The 25,122-nt window shown below is 51.3% G+C and overlaps 2 protein-coding genes and 1 long non-coding RNA gene across 9 annotated transcripts in view; 1 reads left to right on the plus strand and 2 right to left on the minus strand.

The window, feature by feature from the left end:
* Positions 1–8,431, plus strand: part of CSF1R (colony stimulating factor 1 receptor) — a 75,517-nt gene extending 67,086 nt beyond the window's left edge. For all 4 annotated transcript variants that reach the window (XM_006043071.4, XM_044947463.2, XM_044947464.2 and 1 more), the window contains 11 exons: positions 953–1,079; positions 1,216–1,320; positions 1,755–1,865; positions 2,554–2,716; positions 4,602–4,693; positions 4,793–4,890; positions 5,473–5,595; positions 5,674–5,785; positions 6,392–6,491; positions 7,338–7,446; positions 7,537–8,431. In XM_006043071.4, the coding sequence (XP_006043133.3) occupies positions 953–1,079; positions 1,216–1,320; positions 1,755–1,865; positions 2,554–2,716; positions 4,602–4,693; positions 4,793–4,890; positions 5,473–5,595; positions 5,674–5,785; positions 6,392–6,491; positions 7,338–7,446; positions 7,537–7,680 (1,284 nt within the window). In that variant the 3' untranslated portion in view covers positions 7,681–8,431. The remainder of the gene's footprint in view (positions 1–952; positions 1,080–1,215; positions 1,321–1,754; positions 1,866–2,553; positions 2,717–4,601; positions 4,694–4,792; positions 4,891–5,472; positions 5,596–5,673; positions 5,786–6,391; positions 6,492–7,337; positions 7,447–7,536) is intronic.
* On the minus strand, positions 2,962–5,466 carry LOC123335041. The gene is made up of 2 exons (XR_006553301.2): positions 4,459–5,466; positions 2,962–3,671 (listed from the first exon to the last, which is right to left on the minus strand). It is a non-coding gene; the product is annotated as an uncharacterized LOC123335041 (long non-coding RNA).
* Positions 8,432–8,578: 147 nt separating the features above from the next.
* The window catches only part of HMGXB3 (HMG-box containing 3), a 62,493-nt gene continuing 45,949 nt past the window's right edge, over positions 8,579–25,122 (minus strand). For all 4 annotated transcript variants that reach the window (XM_044947462.2, XM_025292426.3, XM_025292425.3 and 1 more), the window contains 7 exons: positions 20,226–20,357; positions 19,118–19,302; positions 14,865–15,084; positions 13,512–13,645; positions 12,646–12,762; positions 10,750–10,959; positions 8,579–9,833 (listed from right to left, as the gene is read on the minus strand). In XM_044947462.2, coding sequence (XP_044803397.2) covers positions 9,366–9,833; positions 10,750–10,959; positions 12,646–12,762; positions 13,512–13,645; positions 14,865–15,084; positions 19,118–19,302; positions 20,226–20,357 — 1,466 coding nt within the window. In that variant the 3' untranslated portion in view covers positions 8,579–9,365. The remainder of the gene's footprint in view (positions 9,834–10,749; positions 10,960–12,645; positions 12,763–13,511; positions 13,646–14,864; positions 15,085–19,117; positions 19,303–20,225; positions 20,358–25,122) is intronic.

Genomic DNA, 25,122 nt, shown 5'->3' on the forward strand with positions numbered 1-25,122 from the left:
TGACTTGTCTTTCGATGTCCCCAGCTCCCTCTGTCCTCTTGCCCTGCTTTATTGTCTCCATCAAGCCATCTGAAAATCTATTTTTTTCTACATTTTGTATTTGTAGTCCTATGTATGTATTTGAGTGGAATGCCTGTCTTAGCCACTAGAATGCAAACTCCAGGGGACAGGAACTCTGTTTTGTTCAACTCTGAATCAGTGATGCCTGAAACGAATAGGTGCTCAGTGAAGTATTTAGATGGGAGCAATACTCAGCCTCAAAAGGGGAGGAAATGTTGATAGAGGCAACCACATAGGTGAGCCTTGAAGACATCATGCTGAGTGAGACCAGACAGTCACAAAGGGACAGATTCTGCATGATTCCAATTAAATCAGGTACCTGGTGTGGTCAGATGCATGAGATAAGTGGGAGGTGGGAACGGGGAGCTGTTGTTTAGTGAGCACAGTTTCAGTTTTTCAAGATGGAAAGCGTTCTGGAGATCTGTTGCACAACAGTGTGGATGTACGTAACACCACCGAGCAGTGTACTGAGGAATGGTTGACGTGGTGAATCTTGTTATATTTGGTATCTCAGCACAGGTGAAAATAAACTAGCTGATACTTGGATGGGAGGGTGGGTGTGTGAATGGACCTATAGTTTCACCCTCCCTCATAGCTCAGGAATTACCATTATCAGAGCTGTCAAGACCCTCAGACATGGTCCTAAATCTTTGAATACACAGTTAGGGAAACTGAGGCTTGGAGAATGGATGTTCCCTTTGTAAGGCCAAGCAAGACAGGGACTGGGCTCTCGGTGCCATAGGCACGGGGTGACCCGGCCCCTCTTACCACCTCCGTGCGCTGTGCGGTGGGACCGCCCAGCCCCTGTCCTCCTGGGTCGGGATGATGTCCCAGACCCACCTGGCAGGCCCAGCTGACCCTTCCTTCCCTTCCCCTCCCCACCCCCCAACAGAAGCCCAAGTACGAGGTGCGCTGGAAGATCATCGAGAGCTATGAAGGCAACAGCTACACCTTCATCGACCCCACCCAGCTGCCCTACAATGAGAAGTGGGAGTTCCCCCGGAACAACCTGCAGTTTGGTGAGCCGGGGTCTCTGCACCCACCACGCCCTCCTGTCACAGGGCCAGCATGGGTGGCAGGGAGCCTGTGGGCCCTTAGAGAGAGGCCCCTCTGGCACCCCAGGACCTGAGAAGGCTGTGTGTGTGTGTGTGGCAGGTAAGACCCTTGGAGCCGGCGCCTTCGGGAAGGTGGTAGAGGCCACAGCTTTTGGTCTGGGCAAGGAAGATGCTGTCCTGAAGGTGGCTGTGAAGATGCTGAAGTGTGAGTGCAGGAGGGGCTCGGGAATGGGGGAGCGGGTAGGAGGTGGTGGACACCAGCGGGATGGTCTGTCCTGTGGTCACGCGGCATCGCCTGCATTTTCGGCCTGTCAGAGCCTGGGATCGGAGGTGAAGCTGCTCTGTTTCCTTTGTGAGCTCCAGGCTTCCTCTTACTCCTGGGTGTGGAAGGGCTTCTGACTGAACCCCAAAGGGGCTGGGATAAGAGGCCTCCCTGGGCTCTGGCTTGGCCCCAGCTTGGCCCAAACCAGTTCAGTGACAGGCCACCTCTTCTCTCTCCCCCCCAACTCTCATGTCATTTATTCTGCCTCTTTCGGCATCTGATTACCTTGGGCGCTCTGGGTGCCCCCTGCTTTGCTCCTGTATCTCCTGTGTGTGGCCCCCCATGTCCTGCCCGTTCTCTGTGGCCCCACCTCCCAGCCACGGCGCATGCTGACGAGAAGGAAGCCCTCATGTCAGAGCTGAAGATCATGAGCCACCTGGGCCAGCACGAGAACATAGTCAACCTCTTGGGAGCCTGTACCCATGGAGGTGAGGGGCCCTGGAAGGCATGCGGGGCCACAATCTTGAGTGTCTGAGGGCCCCAGGGGAGCCTCATGCCATCCATATTCCCCTTCCCATCCCTACAAAGTGAAGGTAGGATCCCTGTCTGGGCACCCCTTGAATTCCTAGGCCAGACGCCTGGACTGGTCAGAAGCTGCTCGTGGATGACAGGCGGTTCTGGGAGCCCTGACCAGTGGCTCTCAGACATGTGTGGACATCAGAGTCACCTAGAAAAGGAGCAAAGAAAGCAGATCTCCAGGCCCCACTCCAGGGAGTCTGATGCTGTGGGTCTGGAGTGAGGCCCTTCAAATCTAACTTTAAGCCCCCACTCAAAGAGGCTGGGCACTCACTGCAGGGCCCAGAGAACTGTCCCAGGATCCGTTGGGATTCAGCCCACCCCATTCTCTTCTCCTATAGCAGCTTTGACTTATATGGAACTGCCTTAGTTTTCCTTTGAAGAAAGAATTCTTCAGCTAGTTTTTCGGAGGGCCCTCTGCTCTAGACAGATGTGGTCACTGAGGCCCTGAAGGCATGGAGGGCTGCTTACAGACAAGCAGGATTAGAACCTGGGGCTCCAGAGTCACAGGCCAGGTTCTTAGTGCCCTTTCCCCACATTCTTGTCCAGGTGGGGTGGTGGGTTAAGGATGCACTGACCCCTCTCTCTCGGCTGCTCTAGGCCCTGTCCTGGTCATCACGGAGTATTGTTGCTATGGTGACCTGCTCAACTTTCTGCGAAGGAAGGCTGAGGCCATGCTGGGACCCAGCCTGAGTCCAGGCCAGGATCCCGAGGCAGGCACCGGCTACAAGAACATCCACTTGGAAAAGAAATACATCCGCAGGTAGTATCCTGGCAAAGGCCAGGAGCGGGAGGTGGGGCCCTGTGTCTATTCCCAAAGTCAGCTCAGGGTTGTGTGGCTGTGTGGTCTTCACCTTCCCACTCGTACCGTGGGGAGTAGCCACCCATATTATGTGGGCACTTTAGTTTGTCTCGTACTTTTATTCCTATCGTCCAAGGCATATTTGAGCCCCTACTATGTTCCAGGAGGATAGCGGGCAGAGATAGGCAGCTCACAGTCTGGTGGCGTCAGGTGTTAATCATTTTATCGTGCGTATAAGATCTATTCAGGGACCTAGCTAGAGACGGACAAGTCTTGGGGATAACGGCCCTATTTCTCCCATGGCGCCCATCCCAATTTTGAGTAGCCATGGGGACGTGGGATCGAGTCTGTTCCTTGTTGGATGAGAAGGTATCACGGCATAGCTGTGGCCAGGTCCTTGGTCCACTTGGGCCTGTTTCCCCAAAAAGCCATCCAGGCTGAACCTCTGAGTCTCTGCTCTCTCGCTCTGTAATGCTGTGATTCCTGGAAGCCACCCAGAGGCAGGTGGACAGAGCCACATGGGGAACCACAGAAAGGAAGTGGCCAGTTTTGTGTCACACACGAGTCAGAGGCAGAGGCGGAGCCTGGTTGGACCCTGCTGCTGCCGCCTCGTCCAGTGCTCACCTAAGCCACGCTGCTCTCCTGCAAGCCTTGGACTCAGGGCCTGTGAGGCTTCTGGGCCAGGCTGCTGGGAGCTGCAGCAGGATCAGGAGAAGGGTATACACTGAGCTCCTATTTTACCACTGTCAGCTACCCAGCCTGGGAAGCCAGAAGGGGAAGGAGACCATGTCACTCTATCCAGTGACCTCGAGCACGCGGGCTGGCAGGATCTACTTCCTCTTCGGAGTTTCTGACACCCTTTGGAGAGGGTGGCTCATGCTGGGCCTCAGCAGGCTGGGAACTCAGGCCAGATCAACTTGAAATGAAAACAGAAGTCAAGTGTTAGCTTCCATTTTCACGATTTCAAGAGCAAGTGGCATGTGAACCAATCCTGCTAATGGGATCCCAGGCTACATTAACAGAAGTATAGTTTCTAGACCAAGGGAGAGAATAGTTTTTCAATGGTCAGACCATAAATAAAACACTGGATTATTTTTCTGGGAACACTAGAGTAAGGACATCATCACGGTGCTCATCTCTATCACAGCAGGGGCAGGAGGTGAGAGGTCCAGGCTCCTATCTGGTTGAAACATTAGAAGGTGCTTCTCAGTCTTAGCAGCTACCCAGAGCACAAGCTCATAGTCTTCTGAGTGTTGTTAGGAATGTACAATCTCAGGCCCTTCCAGACTTGCAGTCAGAATCTGCATTCAAGTAAGATTCTCAAGGTGATTCACATGCACGTGAATTAGTTTAAGAAGCTCTAGATCAAGCCTCCACTCTGGCTGCACACCAGAATTGCCTAGAGAAAACTGTTAAGTGGGAATGACTAGGTTTTGTCCCTAGTTTCCACAGTCTTTGGTCTGAGGGAGCCTGAGTATTTGGAGCTTCCCAGGGTGAAGCCAGAAGGGAGAGGCGCAGTGAAGGGGCCCTGGCATAAGATCAAATCCTTGCTGGGGCGTTCCAGGGAAGAGGGAGACACTTCTTGAGGGCAGAGCAAGGACCAGGAAGAGGAACAGCCTAGGGGCAGACTAGCATCAGGAACAGTGGAGGACCTTCTAACAGGCAGAGCTGCCAAAGATGGAACAGGATGTAAGCTCCCTTACTGGACGGCCATGCAGAGGTCGCTGATCACTCAAGTGGGTGGGTCAGAAACTGAAGTCCAAGTTGACTCAGGGCCCTTCTTTGTGGAGTGGCTGGGTGAGGCCTGAGCTGGGCAGCAGAAATAATGGGCCCCTCTCCTCTGCAGGGACAGCGGCTTCTCCAGCCAGGGTGTGGACACCTACGTGGAGATGAGACCTGTGTCCACTTCGTCGTCAAATGACTCATTCTCTGAACAAGGTGCGAGGAGGTGCTGGGGCTGAGAAAGAGAGGGGTTACTGGGGTCAGTGCAGGGCAGGGAGGTCAGCGGGGCCATCCCAATGCCTCTCCCTGCCCCAGACCTGGACAAGGAGGACGGGCGGCCGCTGGAGCTGCGTGACCTGCTCCACTTCTCGAGCCAGGTGGCCCAGGGCATGGCCTTTCTTGCTTCCAAGAATGTAAGTCTCAGAAAATGGGTCCCTCTGTGTGGTCACCCAGAGGGGTGGGGGCAGCTGAACCCGTGAGGCTAGATGGGTGAGGACATGGGAGAGAAAATGGAGTTTGTGAAGGGGGCCATGCTCCTCACAGCACAGACTGGGGAGTCTAGAGCTTGAATGCTGGCTCTGCCTCTTGCTGTGTGGCTTTGAGCAACTGCCGAACCTCTCCGAGCCCAGGTTTCTACACCTATAAAGAGAGATGAAATCGTAGGATGGCAATGAGGGTGCGCAGACACTTAGGGGACGGCCAGCCCTGAGGGTGGCAGCCGCTTGTCCTGTTAGCAGCTCCAGAGCGCCCAGCTTCTGAGGCGGCTCCTGCTGCTCTCAGCCAGAGGGCCAGTCACAGCAGGTTCTCAACACTGCCTGTCTGACCACGTTTTCTCCAACTTGGGTCATGGTAGAAGGCAGGGACTGGAGACAGGGTACAGGAGCAAAAATGACGGCCACTGCCTCATCTGCCAAGCCCTCTGGGGCCCAGGCTGCTGCCCCTGCACCCTGGGCTCAAGCAGGGAGGGGCCAAGACTGACCTCAGTGCCTTCCCAGTGCATCCATCGGGACGTGGCGGCCAGAAACGTGCTGCTGACCAGCGGCCACGTGGCCAAGATTGGGGACTTCGGTCTCGCTCGGGACATCATGAATGACTCCAACTACATCGTTAAGGGCAACGTGAGTGCTGGGAGGGCTGGGCCAGGCTGGGGAGGGGTGGTGACCCAGGCCCAAGGTGACTGGGGCCTGCTGTGCCAGGCTCGCTTGCCCGTGAAGTGGATGGCGCCAGAGAGCATCTTCGACTGCGTCTACACCGTTCAGAGTGACGTGTGGTCCTACGGCATCCTGCTCTGGGAGATCTTCTCACTCGGTGAGCTGCTGGCCCAGTCAGGCTCCGCGTGTGGCTGGCTGGTGCCTGGTGACCCATGGCACCTGTAGCTCCTGGAGGATGCTGGCCCAGGAGGCTTGGAGGTCAGCGCTGAGCAAGGGCTGCTGAGGGCGCAGGGGTGGGGGAAGCATCTTAAAACCAAGTGTCGTAGCTCCCAACGTGGGCTGAGCCCCTCCACCCCGACAGCACTCCCTCCAGGCTGTTTCCTCACCTGTCTGCTTGGACAGCTGCTCCTCCCTTGAATGCCGTTTCCCCTCGTCTGAAACATGCACATCCCTGAAGACCCAGCGCCCACCTCTGGGGCACCAAGACGAGTACTTGGGCTCGGCCCGTCAGTGTGGTCCTCCACCGACCAAAGCCTGTGCTGGAATTCTGCGGGTGTAATGAAACCTGGGCGAAGGTTTCTACATCCTAGAAGTCTATAATAAGCAGGACACCTTTAGCAGCGCCTGGCCTGTAGTAAGCGCTTGTTAAGGGGAGCTGCTGTTCGATTACCATGTCCAGCTGGGACCTGCCACCCAGCCCCGCCAAGATGTAGGGGACAGCGGGCGCTGAGCATCGTCTTTTCCGTGATCTTACCTTTTGCAGGGCTCAACCCCTACCCTGGTATCCTGGTGAACAGCAAGTTCTATAAGCTGGTGAAGGATGGATACCAAATGGCTCAGCCCGCGTTTGCCCCAGAGAACATGTAAGCGAAGTACCCCAGGGTTTGGTGGAAGCGGATGGAAAGGTGTGTCGCCCGTCTTTCCAGTCCAGTGTTCTAGGGCCAGGTTTCCTCTCGCCCACAGTGGACTAACATGGACCCCTTTTAGCAAGTTTAGGGTTTCCAAGGGTTTTCCAGGTAGCATGGAGGACATTCTCAAAAAGGGATCTTAACAGGGGCTGGCCCCAAGACGGATGACGAATGTTTAATTCGGACTCTGCAATTATGAGCCCAAGAAGGCCCTTCTCTTTTCTTCTGTTCTGGCTGCCAGCCTCTTGGTCAACACAGCCACCAGCCACTGCAGTCTCTTAACCGCCTCCCGACAGCCGGCCCACCACAAGCTCCTCGCTGGCTCCCTGCCCTCACCACAGCCCTTCCGCAGGCCCACTGGCCCGTCTCACCCACTGCGTCCTTCTCCAGCCACTGTCTCCCCACAGCTGCTCCCTGTGCCACCCAGGCGCTCCCTGCCAAGGTGGATGCACGCAGCCCACTAAACAGCTCCTCATCCACTTTAGTACCACCACCAAGCAGCTGCTTAAACCTACCTGCAGGCAGCAAGGGTGCTCCTTTGTGCCAAGAGCTTGGGCAAATAGCATCCCTGAGCTTTTTTTCTCCTCAATTTTCAGGCCCATTTTGACAAAAAGCCCCCTTTCCCAGGGTTACCGGAAAGATTAAAGCGCACTGGTCTTGTGCTAAGCTCACTTTTGACTCGGGTTTCAGGACCTCTGCCAGGCAGGAGTGAGTGAGTGAGAGTGTGTGTGTGTACATATGTGTGCACACGTACGTGATGACTCCCAGGCCCACGAGCTGCTGCTTCCTCTCCCGTCTCAGATACAGCATCATGCAGGCCTGCTGGGCACTGGAGCCGACGCGCAGACCCACCTTCCAGCAGATCTGCTCCCTCCTCCAGGAGCAGGTTCAGGTGGACAGGAGAGAGCGGGTGAGTGGGACCAGGCTCACGGTGGGTGGCTCAGTTAGAGCTGAGCCTGACCCTTCGGGACTGACCATCCCCTGGCCTCTCTGCACCCAGGACTACAGCAATCTGCCGAGCAGTGGCAGCAGCAGCAGCAGCAGCGAGCCGGAGGAGGAGAGCTCCAGCGAACACCTGACCTGCTGTGAGCAGGGCGACATTGCCCAGCCCCTGCTGCAACCCAACAACTACCAGTTCTGCTGAGGAGGGGGCCACAGGAAGTACCACCCTGCCTACCTCCAAGCTCGCACCTCCTCCGTGGATGGGCACCACAGGGAGAACACACAGACTGTGGCCTCCGTCTTTTCTCTCAACAGCCCGGCCCAGCTCTGAAACTCAGGAGTGGGGGATCTATAGGAGGTGGGTGAGAACCCCACTCCCAGGGCCTGGGCCATCACTGCCAGTCGGGGACTGGGGCTCAGCCCCACCCCACCCCTCCAGTTCTCAAAGCTGTGGCCTCAGCTTCACTATGCCAACTCTTAACCTGTTCCCACTTCTGGGAACCACCTCCCTTCCATCCCTTCTGTTGCAATGGAAATGGACTGATTTGGTGATTGAAGTTCCCAAGAGCTACCCAAACACGAGAAACCAAGGTTCCTTGGGCCTTGGCAGAATGGAGGGGACACCCACTGAGTGGCTTGATAAGAGCAGACAGATGCTTAAGCCCTGGGAGCAGGCTGGCTCCTTTGGAAGAACCTAATTGTCCCCCTCTGCCTCTAAGCCTTCTCTCCACAGCCCCACCCCGCCCTGGGTCTGGTACTGCTGCAATGAGCCAGGTGGCAGCTAAAAGCTTGAGAGTGTTCTGTCTGGCCCCCACCATAGTGAGGTGGAAGGCAGGGGACCCGTGTGGCTGGCCACACCAAGCAAGCAGCACTTGCTCCAGGTTGACTCATCGTAACTAACAGTCACAAAGTGGAATGTCCCTGTCAGCATTAAACTAACCCCATTAACACAACAGGCCTCTGTGTCTTTGTGCCCTGCTGACTTCCAGGGACCTCCTCCGTCCTTCCCTGGTGAGTAACCCTCCCCAGCACCTCTGGGGCCCAACCACACTGTACCCCACACAACTAGACTGGAACTGACTCTTGTTGCACCCAAACCATATAATTTAATAAACTTTATTCAGGTCAGGGGAAGAGAGAGGGGGGAAAAAAGCCATCTATCCCACTCCTCTCAATAAATTAACACGGCCAGTTCCCGTGCCCTAAGCAAACCATGGGCACTTGAGCCAGTCCTGCTGTTTCCTTATGACCCAGTCTGCTTCCCCTTCACAGAAGGGAGTTTTCCTACTGCCACCGGGTCATGCCATGCTCACAGGCCACTTCCTCTTTGGGGGAGGAAGGAAGCTGCAGCAGCAGTGGCCAGGAGAGGAGGGGTCCTCACAGCCTGAGGCAGAGGAGAGTCCTGGAAGGGAGCACTGGCTCGCCCCTTCAACCCGCTCAGCTGCCCCCAGATGTGGGTGCAGAAGAACAGGAGATGCACGCCTCCTCTGGGAGAACGAAGAGCCCACAGGGACCCTCAGGAAGGCCCCGAGGCAAAGGCAACAGGCTGCAGGGGAGGGAAAGGGCATCCCCGGGCGGGAAGGGCAGCCTCGGCCCAGCCAGGGCCTCCACCCCGACCCGCAGGCACCCCGCCTTCTCTCAGCCTCTTCGTCACTCTAGTGGACACATGGCGCCACCCACGGTGCCTCTGGGTCTAGTAAGGAGCGTCCTGGTGCCTCTCCTGACCGCTGGAAGGCTGAGAACCAAGGACCCCGGGCTCCACCGAGCTCAGGAAATGGAAGCTCTTTGGTCAGTCCCAGCCTCAGAGGCTGGTCCCCTGGATGGATGTGCCTCGGGCAAGGGCCTTGCTATGGCTTGAGATGTGCGGTCCCTGGGCAAGTGCCCGGCTTACTCTGTGGCTGTGGCCCCGTCTTCTTCCTCCCCGTCCTCCTCCGCCTCCGTCTTGATCTGAGCAACCCCAAGGCGGTAGAGGGTGTCACGGATGACCACCTCACCAGGCTGGCAGCTCTGCACAATGTCGTGGATCTGCCGGTTGACAATCTCGCGGCTGGTGAGGAAGTCCATGAGGCGGTTGTAGAGGTAATAGTGGGTGGCGTTGTCAAAGGCGATGGGCCGCTGGCGGACGCTGCTTGGTTTGCTGTCGGCAAAGGAGGCCAGGATGGCTGCATAGGGTGCCAACTCAGGACACAGGGCCAAGGAGTGGTGTCCAGCACTGGGGTCGCCAGGACTGGACTGTGTGCCTGTGTGGACGATGCGCCGTGTGGCAGTCTTGGTGACCGGGTGCTGGACAGAGTGCTCGGCCTCTGTCATGTCCACTGTATAATGCTGGTCCAGGAGTTCTGGGCAGGACACACTCTAGAAGGGAGATGGAAAGCCACTGTGGTGAGAGGAAAGGTTAAGGTCCAAGCTGTGTGAAGGATGGAGTGAAAGCGGCACATCTCCTGGGGTAAGTCCCCCATTCCTCCTCCCCGGGCCTCTGTTTCCTCATACGATGAGAGGGACAGTAACAGGGGCCACCACCCAGAGCAGATGCCAGATTACCAGAGCTGCTCTTATCCTGTCCGTGTCTCATCAATTCTGCCCAGGGTTGCAGGGGAGGTTCCCCCAGAGATTCCGATGTCCTAATGCAATGCCGCTCACCAACTCACGAGCGAGCAAGGCCCAAGAAGTAATAAGAAAAAGGCGAGTGATGACAATGATGTCCCCTTGCTCCTACCAGTCTAATGTCTCTTCCAGCAAAGGGCAAGTGCCTGTGCTAAGAACCAAAGCCTGAGACAACGCACTAAGACACAGAGGCCAGAGCTCTGCTATTAATCTGCTGTGGGACTCTCAACTGGTCCATTTCCCCTCGTGGCCTTACTTTCCCCTTTTAATTAGAGGAAAGAGGCTGAGAAGGTCAGCATTTTCTAAGCCCCTGTGCCTCTAGACCACAACACAATGAATCCCATGCAGCAGATTCAGGCAAAGCCAAAGTAGGGCTGCTCTGGGCCTTTAGTATGTCCTCGGAGGTGGCAATTTTCTAGGCTCATCTGCAAGGTAATCCCTTTGACCCCCACGGTACCTGTGTTTTCACCCTGGGTACACTAAATGACAATGCTGTGGCCTCACACACAAGGTCAGTAGAGATTTGTGGCATAAATACTGGTTCCAGAGTTCTGAGACAAAACACTGGTGGAGAAAAAGGAGATACTGGATGGTTCACAGAAGACCTGCCCAAAGAACCAGGGGGTGAGGCATGGTCAGCCTTGTGGGATTTTAGAAGGGAACATACCACTGGCGGCTCCATGGGGCTAGAGAAACAGCCCTGATTCCTCCCCCACATCTGGTTGGTCAGGTCCGGGTAGCAGAGGTCAGCACACAGGGCCACAGGTGTGGCCATGTCAACCACGTACACAGGAGGCCAATGGCGGGAAGAGACGAGCAGATCCACGTGGTCGAGGGCACTCTCGCCCCGCACAAGATACTTGGAGCCGCAGACCACCTGGTGGAGACGGAGGGTACAGCACAGGGTGAGGAAGGCAATCTGCAGACACGGGTCCACTTAGTTCCTCCTAGGACGGTGAACAATCAGGCTCCGTGACTGAAGTCCTGGCATCCTATAGGAGCCCATGACATTCCATTTCCCTCCTGCTTCTGTCCCTAAGTGAAGTCACCACTTCACTCCCACATGGGAGAATAGCATCCAAGCCTCAAATGAGGCTGAAACATACCCCCCACCTCCCCAAGACATTGGCTCCAAACCCCCCTTGACATCACATCCTTAAACCCCATCTAGTCTGATGGTTCCCAAGCTGCATGGTACCTACAGCTCAGAGATGGTTAGAAGTGAAAGTTCCTGGGTCTCCCTCCAAATCCACAGAATCAGCCTTTGGGGGTGGCATCTAAACACCTGTATTGCAAGCAGCCCCCTACCAGACCCTGAGGGAGCTGTCCAGATGGGCACCTCTGGTGAAGGCTACACCTCCACCAGCAGGATTCCGCAAATGCCAGGCTACTGCAGGGCAGCTCTGTGTCCACTTTCTGTCCACTGTGTTCAATTCTGCCTCCACCTCCCTCCCTCCACAGCAGTGCTGGCTACTGCCTCCAGGTAGTATTGCTGCCCCCCTCACACCCCTCTGAGTCCTTCTCGTGAGATGGATGCCAGTTATATAACACGATGCTCAGAGCAGGCTCCGACTTGTCAGGGGTTATAAAAAAAGGCTGATGACCTGACTCCCTTTTGATGGCCAGTCCCCTGCCTACTCTGAACTGAAGGCTTTGTGAAGCTGTCTTCCCCAGTCATCACTCACTTTTCCAGGAGGTTTCCCACCCTGGCATCTTCTTTGTTTGGGATGACTGTCACACAGGGTGCAACCCTCTCAGAGTTATCCTGGCAGATACCCACCCTATGCACGCTCTCTACAGACCTAAGGAGCGATCTTCTGAGAACGCAAATCAGACCATTTCTATTCAAAGCATCCAAAGGGCCCCTCATCACTCTCGGAAGAAAATCCAAACCGGTCCTCTGGCCCACAAAGCGCTACAGGATCTGGCCTCCAGTGACCCCTCCCACCTCCCTCCTCTGTTCACTAGGCTCCCCTCTCAGGACTCAGTGGTCACACCCCTTCCCCAGCTCACATGGGGCTCTCGGCCTCCTCTGGCTGCCCCACTGGGCAGCAGGTTCCTCTCGGCTGCTTTCTATCTCCTATCCTTGTCTAGTTCCCGCAGAGCCGTTTCCACGAGCCATGAAAAAGTCACTGAATCATGTCCAACTCTTTGCAACCCCACGGAGTGTATAGTCCATGGGATTCTCTAGGCCAGAATACTGGAGTGGGTAGCCGTTCCCTTCTCCAGGGATCTTCCCAACCCAGGGATCAACCCAGGCCTCCCGCATTGCAGGCGGATTCTTTGCCAGCGGAGCCACGGCCTTGGTGACTGTTGTTTCTCAGTATGAGGGCGCTGAGGAGGAGCGAGGTCTTTGCCGCTCACCCTCGTACTCTCCACTGCTGGTGCAGAGGCCAGCATACAAAAGCGCGTTTAGTACTCACTGGTGATGACCAGAAGGAGCTGTTCCACAGCGGCCCAGCGACCTAAGTGCCAGCTCCAGGATGAGCTGGAGGGATCAGATCCTCTGTGTGGGTAAACTGCCATGAACAAGCTCACCTCGAGTTCCTCGTCACCCTCTTACCTGGTGGGGGCACACCTTGTAGACTTTGCCCCCTGTGAGATGAGGTGGGGGCTGTCGAGCTCTGGCTCCATTCTGAACAGATTCATAGAGGGCCAACAAGGAGAAGCAGAGCTGCTCCTAAGCAGAACAAGGTTAAACGGTGGTAAATGCTCAGGGACCAGGCTTGGCCACAGCAACAAATGCTCGCTCAGGGCGAATGAATCAACTGGTAAGGCCAGAGCGGGCCTTTAAGCCTCACCAGCCCGACGTCCTATACGTAAAGGTACAGATGGGAACACCGAGGCCCTGAAAGGACCAGGTCACAGACAGAGCCAGCCACAATGCTCAAGCTGCCAGGCTCTGAGGCCTGGGTTCTCCTACTACTTTTTACAGGGCAGGGAAGGCATCAAAGAGGAGCCAACATTTGGATCTGAACTTAGCACACAGGATTTTTAAGAGCGAAATACATAATACATGGGTAAAATATGCACACATGCATGCGTGCTCTATGAATGCTACAACACTTGTTTCCTAAGAGCCTAGAGAGGGGATGACCAGACACTGCAAACATCATGACGCTGGTATTTTGGTTATTGTCACTTTGCAAATGAGAAGAATGAGGCTCAGTTTATCCAAGGTCACACACAGTCAGTGGGAGAGCCTGGATTCTTGAACTGAGTCTGGACCCACTACCTTCAACAGAGGAATTGCCTGGATGCAAAGGCCTCACATGCAAGGCCTGACCCGGCTGCTGGCTATCGCCCAGGCTCCCCTGCCCGCCAGCACCCTCTGTCCCAAACACGTACCCAGTCACGGGGATTTGTATCCCTGGCCAGAAAAACTGCCCACCAGAAAGTCCCTGTCCCCAGCACCACCTGGAGACCCACCTTGGAGTCTTCTGCCCTGAAGGGGATGCCACACTGCCTCAGCAGGCACTGCAGTTCCTCCTCGCTGTAGGAGCCGATCTCCTCAAGCTTGCACGCGCCCTCCTGGAGCAGGCGCACCAAGGCACTGCCGTTGCCTGCAAGAGATCACGAGCTGCTGGGAGGCGCTGCTGCGGCCACCAAACACCCTAGGAGTCCCTCACACGTGAGGATGGATGAGCGGGGGCCAGTCCACAGTCGAGCAGGCTCTGCCCCAAGCAGTGCCTGGTGGCTGAGAGGGGGCAACTCAAGGCAGGCCTTAGGGTGTTCTACAGACACCTGAGGTCTCTCGGAACCGGCCTTCTGCCTCTGAAGGCCCAGGGAAGATATCCAGCAGAGCACTGGTGCAGAGAGCCCCCCAAACGTTGGCTTTTAACCTTTTAAGTTTCAAAACCATGATCTCAGATGCTTACCAAAACGCAGCAACAAGAGGAACAGCAGCTCTCATTTTAAACATGCTCTTGATATGCTACGTTCCTGAACCTGCTGATCAACAGAACTATGTGGGGGCCTTACTTATAAAATCAATTTAGCAGGCCATAGCAGAGTTGGACACGACTGAAGCGACTTAGCAGCAGAGCAGCAGCAGCAGCAGCAGCCAGGATTTTAAAAATGAAATAAAACAGCATTTGTTAAGGAAAAGGACGGTTTTATGAAAGTTGTGTTACTTACAGACACATACACACATGCTACTTAAAAGAGAAGCACACTGAGGAACAATGTAGAACCTACTGCTTAAACAAGAAACTCCGTTCACTTAACTGTCACAACAACTTAGGTGGTGGGTAGAGTATCATGCCCCTCTGTAAACAAAACAGCAGAGGCTAGGGCAATGAAGACATGCGGCAGAGGCCACATGGCTACTAAGTGGCACAGCTAGGAAACACAGGTTGTCGGAAACCAAAGTTCTCAAAGGAGCCACCTGAGGGCTTCTCAACATGTAAGCACAGAGCACCTGCAAAACCACCCGAAAGACCTGCTAAGCCTGCCTGCCTCCCACTACGTCTGTCCATGAGACTCTCTGGGTTGCAGCCCTGAACTCAGCATTTTTCAGAGGGTTCCCACCGTTCAGTGCAGGGCATGCCAGAAGGCTGACAAGGTCTGTGGGTCGGTCCTAGACAATGTGGCTGACAGCTCTTCAAAACTCTACACGTGACTTGATTCTCCAGGGGATTTTGTCACAGGTTGTCACTATCTTTCCAGAAAGCTCTGGGTGGCCTTGGCCCCCTCTCTACCACTCATGCTGTCTGGCTACAAACAACCTTCCAGACTCCACAGGACCGTGCCCTGACCCCAGGCACCAGCAGGTGGCCTCACCAGGTACTGGCTGCACGTCCAGGCTCTTGTCTTTCTCGGTGTTGACGACCACAGCTCCTCTCATGAGTGGTGGGAAGAAGGGGGCAATGACGGAGGCGTCAAACCTGGTGATGGGGATGCTGGCTGGGAAGGCCACCTGCTCAATCACCTCTGTCTCCATTGTGGCCCAGAAGTCCTCCACGTTGACCTCACTAGATGCCAGGAAGTCAGGCCAGGTGAACTAAAAGGTCAAACAAAAACAGTCATAACATTATGAGTCACAGAACATCAGCAACACAACACACAACAGCCTACTGTCTCAACGCAGGCTGAGCAGGGGCAGGGAGAGTGAGAGCCGTGTCCTGCTGGGATACCCCCAAATTTAACATCTTAGTGCCTTGCCTCACTGCTCCCTCCCACACCACTGTGTTCCCCAAGACCCAAGTTCCTTCTGCATCTCTGCCTGTCATTTTCGCTGCCTGGCCAGGAGAGGTTAGCTACCAGCCTATCATGTGCCGGACACTGGCTAATTAACTACTACTATACAAGCCAGTGGAGAAGGAAATGGCAACCCACTCCAGTGTTCTTGCCTGGAGAATCCCAGGGACGGGGGAGCCTGGTGGGCTGCCGTCTATGGGGTCGCACAGAGTCGGACACGACTGAAGTGACTTAGCAGCAGCAGCAGCAGCATACAAGCCAGAGGGGGCCTGAGGTAAGACCAGACCACCAGAGTGAGGGACAGAATGAGAATGTGAACCAAGATCTAGCGCCAAACCCTTAATCCCTAAGCTTGGCTTGCAGGAATCATGAGTGTAAAATTTAGCGGCACTTGCCCACTTTCAAGGCCCTTTTGTTTCCTCCCTCCCCATGAAGGTCCTCCCGACATGCAGCGATCTCCTCTACGTGCAGCACGTACCATCCACTGTAGACATCTAGCCTTGTGCTATTCAATTCTCCTTCTTGTGAGCCCTCTGATGCGACCCCGATGTAAGACCCTGATCCTAGTACCTCATCAGAGTCATTTGTGTTGCTCAGCAATGCTGATACCTGGGCTCCATCTCAACCTGGATGAACTAAATCCCTAAGTTTGCATTTTTAAAAGTGTCCCTAGGTGAGTGGTTCTCGAGGTGTGATCCCTGGATCAGCAGCAAGAGCACCATATGGGAACTTGTTGAAAATACAAATGCTCGGCCCACTCCCCACACACTGAATCAGAAATCCTGGGGGTGGGACCAGCAAGCCTCACACCAGGAAGTTTGCAAACCACTGTCCACTGTAATTCTTACGACCACGAAATCTGAGAACCACCGCTCCACATGTAGACGGTCCAGATGGTTCTCCTCTAACAGTCCCCAAGGGGAGGGGTCAACTCTACAATCGCTTCATGGACAACTGCATATTTGTTTTGTTTTATACCTTCCTGTTTTAGTTCACAGACTTTAGAACACCCCCATCCCATTCTCCTCATATGCACTATCCAACTTTGCATCCCACACACAAAAAGGAGAAAACTAACTCCTGGTCTCTAGAAAGAAACAGCCAGAAACCCTGAAAAGAAGAGACACGCATGTGGCAAGTGAAGGCAGCGCTACTCCATTCCATGAGGAAAGAGCTTTGGTTGGGACAGGGCAGGTGCCGAGGAGGACGAGGACACATGAGCTTTGCAGGAAGGTGGGCTTCTCTCTACTCTGGAGAGCAAAAAGCCAAGCAGTCTGTGACCAGATGTGCTTCCGAAACTGGAGCTCAGGGTCCCAGGAGGTGCTGGTGAATATGGCTGTGCTTAAGAGCTCAGACTCTACAGTTAAGGAGCCAGATCAAGGCCAGGTCTCAGCACCACCCCTTCCCGGCTGGATGAGCTTGGAAGGGCTTCAGTCCCTTCATCTACAAAAATATCACTGGGCTGAACCATCAGTCAGAAAGTAAAGCACTGAGTACAGAGTAAGAACCTGACATATGTGATAAAATGCTCAACAAATCACAGCTGCATTACTGTTAACATTTCCACAGACAAGCAGATTTGAATGAGTCTGGAAAGAGCCGTTTTGGCGATAGTAACACAAAAGCAGTTCATTTTACCTACAAGGAACACTCAGAAGGCTCCAGTAGGATTATGCCAGTTTTCATATATCTCATTATGCACCACCCCCCTAAAAACAGAACTATTTGATCAGTATACATACTTTTTTTTTTAATTGAGAAAAAGAATAACATGCATTAAATCACTAATACACTCAGCTGGTCAAGCCAAAACACACCAGAGCTTTTCTTCAGAGGTCCTGAACCATGCCCAGTGGAGTGAGCTACACATCTAGTGCATAAAGACTCACATGGCAGAGTTCAGAGGTGGAAAGCCTGCACCCACTTGTGACTACCAGCACACTCACTGGGCACCCCAAACCTGTGCAGGCAGACCAGCCCTCTCAGCAAGATGATAGGGAAACTGTTCATCTGCGGGATTTTTTTAAAAAATTCCCAACACCAGGTTAAAGAATTTTCTCTATTAGTCTCAATTTGCAACAAGTTTTATCACAAATGGGTGCTGAATAAAAATGAAAGCCTTTTTAAGACACCCAATGAAATAATCATATGAGTTTTCTCCTCTAAACTGTTAAGTATTCAACTACATTAGTATATTTTTAATGTTGACATAATCCTCCTTTCCTGGGGTAAACTTAAGTCATGATTTTACTTTACATGTTGTTAGATTTGTACTCATTACTCTACCCATTATTAGATTTGCTATTATCTTATTTAGGACTTTGGTATCGATATTCATGTGTACCATCAGCCCAAACTTTCATTTGATAATAAATGTTTGGTTTTGTTTTCAGTTATATGGCCTTATGTCTTACGGAAATAAATCCACTTTTGCAATTCTTCTATGACTGAGATCTTATTTCTTGGATATTTGTTAAAATTAATATATTAAGTCATTTGAATTTGTTGTTATCTTTGCGTGTGACATTCTTCAGTTAAGAACCTAAATCAGGTCTTCCCTAGTGGCTCAGTGGTAAAAAAAATTTGCCTGCCTGCCAATGCAGGGGAGACAGGTTTGATCTATGATCTGGGAAGATCCCACATGCCGCATAGTAACTAAGCCTGTGTGCCACAACTATTGAGCCTGTGCTCTAGGGCCCGGGAGCTGCAACCACTAAGCTCACATGCCCTAGAGCCCATGCTCTGCAACAAGAGATGTGACCTGTCCTCAGTCCCTCAGTCATGTCTGACTCTCTGCAACCCCATGGGCTGTAGTCCACTAGGCTCCTCTGTCCATGGGACTGTCTGGGCAAGAATACTGGAGTGGGTTGCCATTCCCTTCTACAAGGGATCTTCTCTACCTAGGAACTGAACCCGCATCTCATGAGTCTCTTGCATTGCAGGTAAATTCTTTACCACTGAGCCACCGGGGAAGCCCACAACAAAAGTCACTGCACCACAACTAAAGAGCAGCCCCTGCCCGCCGCAACTAGAGAAAGAGCCTGCACAGTAACAAAGACCTAGCACAGCCAAAACTAGACACAATTATACATACATATGTTCAGACAGGCCACTCTTTCTCAAAACCCTTCGCTGGCTCTCCATTTCACTCAGCAAAAGTCCATACAATGGCCTGGGCCGCCCAAAGCCTCTCAAATCTCACATATCCTACCTCTCTCTCCCCTGTTCACAAAGAGCCAGCCACATCGGCCTCCTTCCTCAACTATGCCCAGCAAGCCCACCTCCAACTCCGTTCTTGCTGCTCCCTCTGCCTGAAAGTTTCCCCTGCTGAAATCTACAGGGGCTTCAGAGCTCTATTCTGATGCCCCTCTATCAGAGAGGACTTCCCCGACCACCCTCTTTATAGAGGCAAGAACCCCTTCTTCCTACCACACTGCTCTCATCTCCTACCGTGCCTTATTGTTACTATGTTACTTTTAATTAATATATATAAATAGTATATTAATATACACAATTATTAATGTTTGTTTCCTATCTGTGTTCTCAAATCAGAAAGTGAGCTCCATGAGCACAGAAACTCCACGGGTTTAACTGCCATTTCCCAAATGTCTAAAAACTGCACCTAGTTCATGTTTAATAAATTAGTTGAGTAAGTTGCAAATGCCTCCATTTCCATCTAGCCTTTCTTAGATGAAAACCTGGGCAGTGGCAGGAAAAGGCTCCTCGCCTTACTCAGGAAAAGAGCCAGAGCATCTGCTCTGGGGACCTCATGCAGGAATGGCTGCCTAAGTGTGAGGAGACTCTAACAGTGGCCTGTGGGGCCAAGGAGCACTCACTTCCACACTCTTTAGTGCCAGCACATTGTTCTCACTCCTCTGGGCAACTTCCACTTTGGGGGCCACTCCACAGATGCCACAGATCATGTCATTGTAGTCTCGGACAGTGAGGCACTCGAAAGCCCAATAGCCATTGCACAGCAGCTCCTGCAACTGGCTCAGCTCCTCCGAGGTAAGAGTCTTCTCTGGAAGGAAAGCAAGAGCTCTGAGAAGTTCACAGAAAAAGATCTGGAGGCCACAGGGGATGAGCAATGGCCAGGAAGAATAGCATTCTGTAAGAATGCTTCTCTCCTAAGAACATCTAAGAGGTGGTGTATTAACCACTGGAGTGTCAAGCACCTGGACCTTTAGGTGTTCAGGTAGCAACTCAAAGGGCAATTGCCATCAGAGTACTGATGGGTGTACCCAGCACCCAATGGGACCCAGACACTGTGCTGAATGCTTTGAATACATTCTCTCATTTAACTTACATCTTTATGAACCAAGAGCAGTTATTATTTTCACTGTGTAACTTAAAAAAAACTGAGATATAAAGAATAACTCACTGAAATCCACATTGCCACTAAGTAGCAGAGGCCAGAGTCAAACACAGACCATCTGACCCTAGGACCTTTGCTCTACTCCATCTCACCTCATAGCAAGGAAGGGACAAGGAGCTGGATTCTATAGAAATGAATGGAGAAGGGTAAACAGAAAGAAATGAGGGAAGCAAGGGGAAAAATCATTTCTAATAATAAAGAGTATGGTGCCCATGCTCAGGTCTCCGTGTGAGCTTTGGAAATGGGGGCAGATCTCCGGAAGCTGTGTATTCAGAGTGAACTTGATTAGCATATACTAAGGCCAAGTCTACCTATGACCAAAGAATGAGCTTCTATAAAGTCTATTCAATCCTGTGCTGAAAGCTGCTGGACCCGTGGGAAGACTCATGTTTTCCAAAGTCAATTCAGCATTTGTAAAACTCAAGAGGAGGGCTATGTTAGGAAGTCAATGTCTCCTTTTCAAAATATCAGACTCTCCTCCAGGTAATATTTTCAACAGAAGTCCATCACTGAAAATTCCCAGGGAGTCTAGGACTAACTTTGGGAAAAGGGAGGAAGCCAACCTTTACCTGTCTGCTCCTGCACTGACTTCAGAAGAGTGCTGATGGACACTCTGGGGTCCTCTCCCAGCTTGATCTGGTTTCGGATTGCAAAAAGCAAGTCCAGGCTCACTAGCAGCTTATTTCCCACATTAAAGAGACCTGCAGATTAAAAAGTGGCAACAGAGAAATTCACTGTTAACAACATCCACAATGGCAAAAAACTGGAAACTAACTAGGTGCCCATCAATGGGGAACATTAAAAAAATAAACCATGGTGTACATTCATAAAATGCAAAACTAGAGGTCACCTGCAAGTTGGTAACCTACAAGCAGCTGTGAAGGAAACTGTTTAACTGGATTCCATTGTACCCGGAGCACCACATGCTCTTCACAGCATGCAGAGGCTGCTCAGAAACACTGTATGGAAGATGGCAGAGCAGAAAGACGTGGGCCCACCTCTTCTTATGAAGACACCAAAATCCCAACTGACTGCCAAAAAACCATCAACAAACAAACCCTGAAACCTACCAAAAAAGACATCCAACATCCAAAGACAAAGTAGAAGTCACAACAAGATGGGAGAGGGGAGCAATTGCTATGAAATCAAATCCCAAACCTATCAGGAGGTCGACCCACAACTGGAAAATAATTGTATCACAGAGGTTCTCCCACAGGAATGAAGTACTGAGCCCCACGTCAGGCTCTCCAGCCTGGCGGTCTGGCAATGAGAGGAGCAGCCCCAGGAGCACCTGGCTTTGAAGGTAGTGGGGATTGATGGCAGGGATTCCACAGCAGTGGGGGAAACAGAAACCATTCTTAAAGGGCTCACACAAGGTCCTATGTGCATTAGGACCAGGAGAAAAAGTAGTGACCTTGTAAGATACTAGAGGGGCTTCCCTGGTGGTTCAGACAGTAAAGAATCTGACTGCAATGCTCGAGACCCGGGTTTGATCCCTGGGTCAGGAAGATACCCTGGAGAAGGGAATGGCTACCCACTCCAATATTCTTGCCTGACAAAATCCCATGGACAGAGCCGCCTGGAGGTCCACGGTCAAGGCTGTGTATTGTCCCCCTGCTTATTTAACTTATATGCAGAGTGCATTATATGTATGTACTCTGCCCAGCCTGAAATGCCAGGCTGGATGAAGCACAAGCTGAAGTCAAGACTGCCAGGAGAAATATCAATAACCTCAGATACGCAGATGATACCACTCTTACGGCAGAAAGCAAAGAGGAACTAAAGAGCCTCTTGATGATACTCAAAGAGGAGAGTGAAAACGCTGGCTTAAAACTCAACATTCAAGATGAAGATCATGGCATCTGGTTCCATCAGTTCATGGCAAATAGATGGGGAAAAGCAAAAACAGCAACAGATTTCATTTTTGTGGGCTCCAAAATCACTGTGGATGGTGATGGCAGGCACAAAATTAAAAGATGCTTGCTCCTAAGAAGAAAAGTGTCAAACCTAGACCGCATATTAAAAAGCAGATACATCACTTTGCCAACAAAGGTTCACATAGTCAAAGCTATGGTTTTTCCAATAGTCATGTATGGATGCAAGAGTTGGACTATAAAGAAAGCTGAGTGCTGAAGAATTGATGCTTTCGAACTGTGGTGCTAGAGAAGACTCTTGAGAGAGTCCCCTGGACAGCAAGGAGATTGAACCAGTCAATCCTAAAGGAAATCAATCCTGATACTCACTGGAAGGACTAATGCTGAAGCTCTAATACTTTGGCCACCTGATGCAAAGAGCTGACACAACAGAAAAGACCCTTACGCTGGGAAAGATTGAGGGCAGGAGGACAAGGGTGTGATAGAGGATGAGATGGATGGATGGCATCACTGATTCAACGGACATGAGTTTGAGCAAACTCAGGGAGATAGTGAAAGACACATAAGTCTGTGGTGCTGCATTTCATGGGGGTCGCAGAGAGTCGGACACAACTTAGCAACCAAACAACAACATGACCGAGCACTCCCAGTCCTCGGCATATTGTTGTTGTAGCGAAGAGGCTCTTTAGTTCCTCTTCACTTTCTGCCATAAGGGTGGTGTCATTTGAATATCTGACATTATTGCTATTTTTCCCAGCAATCTTGATCCCAGCTTCTGATTCATCCGGCCCAGCATTTCACACAATATGTTCTGCATATAAGTTCAACAACAACAATATACCTAGGCATACACTTGGAGAAAACCATGGTTCAAACGGATACGTGCACTCCAATGTTCACTGCAGCACTGTTTACAGCAGCCAAGACATGGAAGCAACCTAAATGTACATCCACAGATGAATGAATAAGATGTGGTACATATATATAATGTTCATTAAAAAGAACAAACGAGGACTTTCTTGGTGGTCCAGTGGTTGAGAATTTGTCTGTCAATACAGGAGACACAAGTTTAATCTCTGGTCTAAGAAGATTCCACATGCCACAGGGCAAGTAAGCCCTCGTGCCACAACCACTGAAGCTTGCGTGCCCTAGAGACCATGCCCCGCAACAAGAGAAGCCACCATGATGAGATGCCCGAGCACAACAAAAAGTGGCACCACTCTCTGCAACTAGAGAGAGCCCACATGCAGTAACGAAGACCCAGTGCAGCCAAAAACAAAAAACAAAATATGCCATTTGCAGCAACATGCATGGACCTGAAGATTATCATGTATGTGAAGTAAGCCAGACAAAAAAAGGTAAATATCAAGACATTGCTTATATGTGTAATTAAAAAAATGTTAAAAATGAACTTATTTATTAATACAAAACAGAAAGAGACTCAGAGACTTAGAAAACAAACTTGTGGTTATTACCAAAGAGGAAAGGAGTGAAGGGAGGGATAAATAGGGAGTTTGGGATTGATATATATACACTACTATATTTAAAATACATAACCGGGGACTTCCCTGGTGGCCCAGTGGTTAAGAATCTGCCTTGCAATGCTGGGGCCATGAGTTCAATCCCTGCTTGGGGAACTAAGATCCAACATGTCACGCGACAACTAAGCCCAAGTGCCACAACTACAGTCCATACTCACAGTGAAAGATCCCACCTAAAACGACGACGATGCCACAGGCCACAAGTGAGACTCAACGCAGCCAAGAAATAAACATTTTTGAAAAAATAAAATAGATAACCAATATGCACCTACTGACGGCACAGGGAACTCTGCTCAATATGCATGATAACCTAAACGGAAAAAGAACTGTACGTGCCTATGCATAACCGACTCACTCTGCTGTACACCCGGAACTAACACATTTTTAATCAACTATTTGTTGTTGTTTAGTTGCTGAGCCATGCCCAACTCTCCCGATCCACAGTCTGTAGCCCGCCAGGCTCCTCTGCCCATGGGATTTCCCAGGCAAGAATACTGGAGTGGGTTGCCATTTCCTTCTCCAGACAATCTTCCAGACCCAGGTATGGAACCTGTGCCTCCTGCATTGGCAAACTATATTCCAATATAAAATAAAAACTAAGAACAAACAAACAAGAAATCATTAAGAATAAAGTAAGTTTAAATGCTGTGACATGAAGTTTTCCACAATACATTGTTATATGAAAAGAACAACTAATAAAACACATATCACAGGGTTTTTTCCTTTTTAATAAAAAATGAAATATCGCCTTACCACCCAATTCAGTCCTTATCACCAAAAGGATTACTATTCCTCCACCTCTCACAGTTAATTATACCATGAGGAAAGGCCAGGAGCATCCTTTCGCCCAGGGATGTATAGGGAATATGAAAAAGGCTAATAACATCACCCCATGTCAAATCCTGGGATCAAAGACCCAGAAAAATTTAAATGCAACTAATTTAAGATGAATAAAAGAGGGTGGTTTTACATGTGCACAAAATGAACAAAAGTAAATTTTGGCATATGATTCCCAATAACAAATGGTATAGAGGAGTGGGGAAGACCTTTTTAAACATGATACCAAAGGCTGAGACCACAAATTAGAGGGTCCAAGTTCTGATCACATAAAAACTTAAACAAGGGGAAAAAAAAAAAAAACATTACACACACAAAAATCCAACTCTCATGTCCAAAAAAATCAAATTTAAAAGACAACTAATAAACTGATGAAAAACTCCATCAACAAAACAACCCCAAAGAATGAAAATGTTTACAAAAGAAATTCATTAAAGAGATTGAAAAACACAGAAAACATATAATTTTCCCAGCTGTCAAAGAAATACAACAGGAGGACAGTGATCAAGATGGTGGAACAGCAGGGCATGGAGCTCACCTCCTCCTACAAATAATAAAAAATACATCTACAAATGGAACAACTCACGAAGAACATCTAAACACTGCAGAAGATCGGAGACTTCCGAAAGGGCAAGAAAATCTCCATATAACCAGGGAAAAGGGCGGGGGTGGGGGTGGGGGGGGCGGCGGTGGTTGGGGAAAGAAGGGAAATCAGGATGTGACCTGTGTCCCGGGGAGGGAGGGAGATGTGATAGAGGAAAGGTTCCTGCACCTTGTGAAGTCCCAGCACTGGTGGGGAAACCAGCCTGGAACCAGGAGGAGCTTAGATGCCTCAGCGGCAGGGGTGGGGGGGTGGGGAGCACAGCAGTCAGTGTGAGGAAGGCAAATCGGAGACTGACTTTGCACAGGTGGTCAGTATGGCTTCCCTGCACTCTCCTGCCTGAGATGCTAATCCACTTGTGCAGGCAGTGGGAGGGTGCTGAAGCTCGAACTTCAGAGACCACATCTGGGAAGACGACTGGGGTTGGCTGCATGGAGACAGTCTGAAGGCGCTGGAGTATGGTAACTGACTGTGTACGTGAAAGAAGCCTGGGCCTCCCAGTAAGGCGAGAGACCACTGTTGGGGGATTACACAAGGAGAGGGGCAGGAGCACCACAGGGGCGCTTCTTTCCCCACACATGCTCTCAGACAACAGGACACTCTATACAAACTC

This window comes from Bubalus bubalis, chromosome 9 (genome assembly GCF_019923935.1).
Source record: "Bubalus bubalis isolate 160015118507 breed Murrah chromosome 9, NDDB_SH_1, whole genome shotgun sequence".
Taxonomy (NCBI): domain Eukaryota; kingdom Metazoa; phylum Chordata; class Mammalia; order Artiodactyla; family Bovidae; genus Bubalus; species Bubalus bubalis.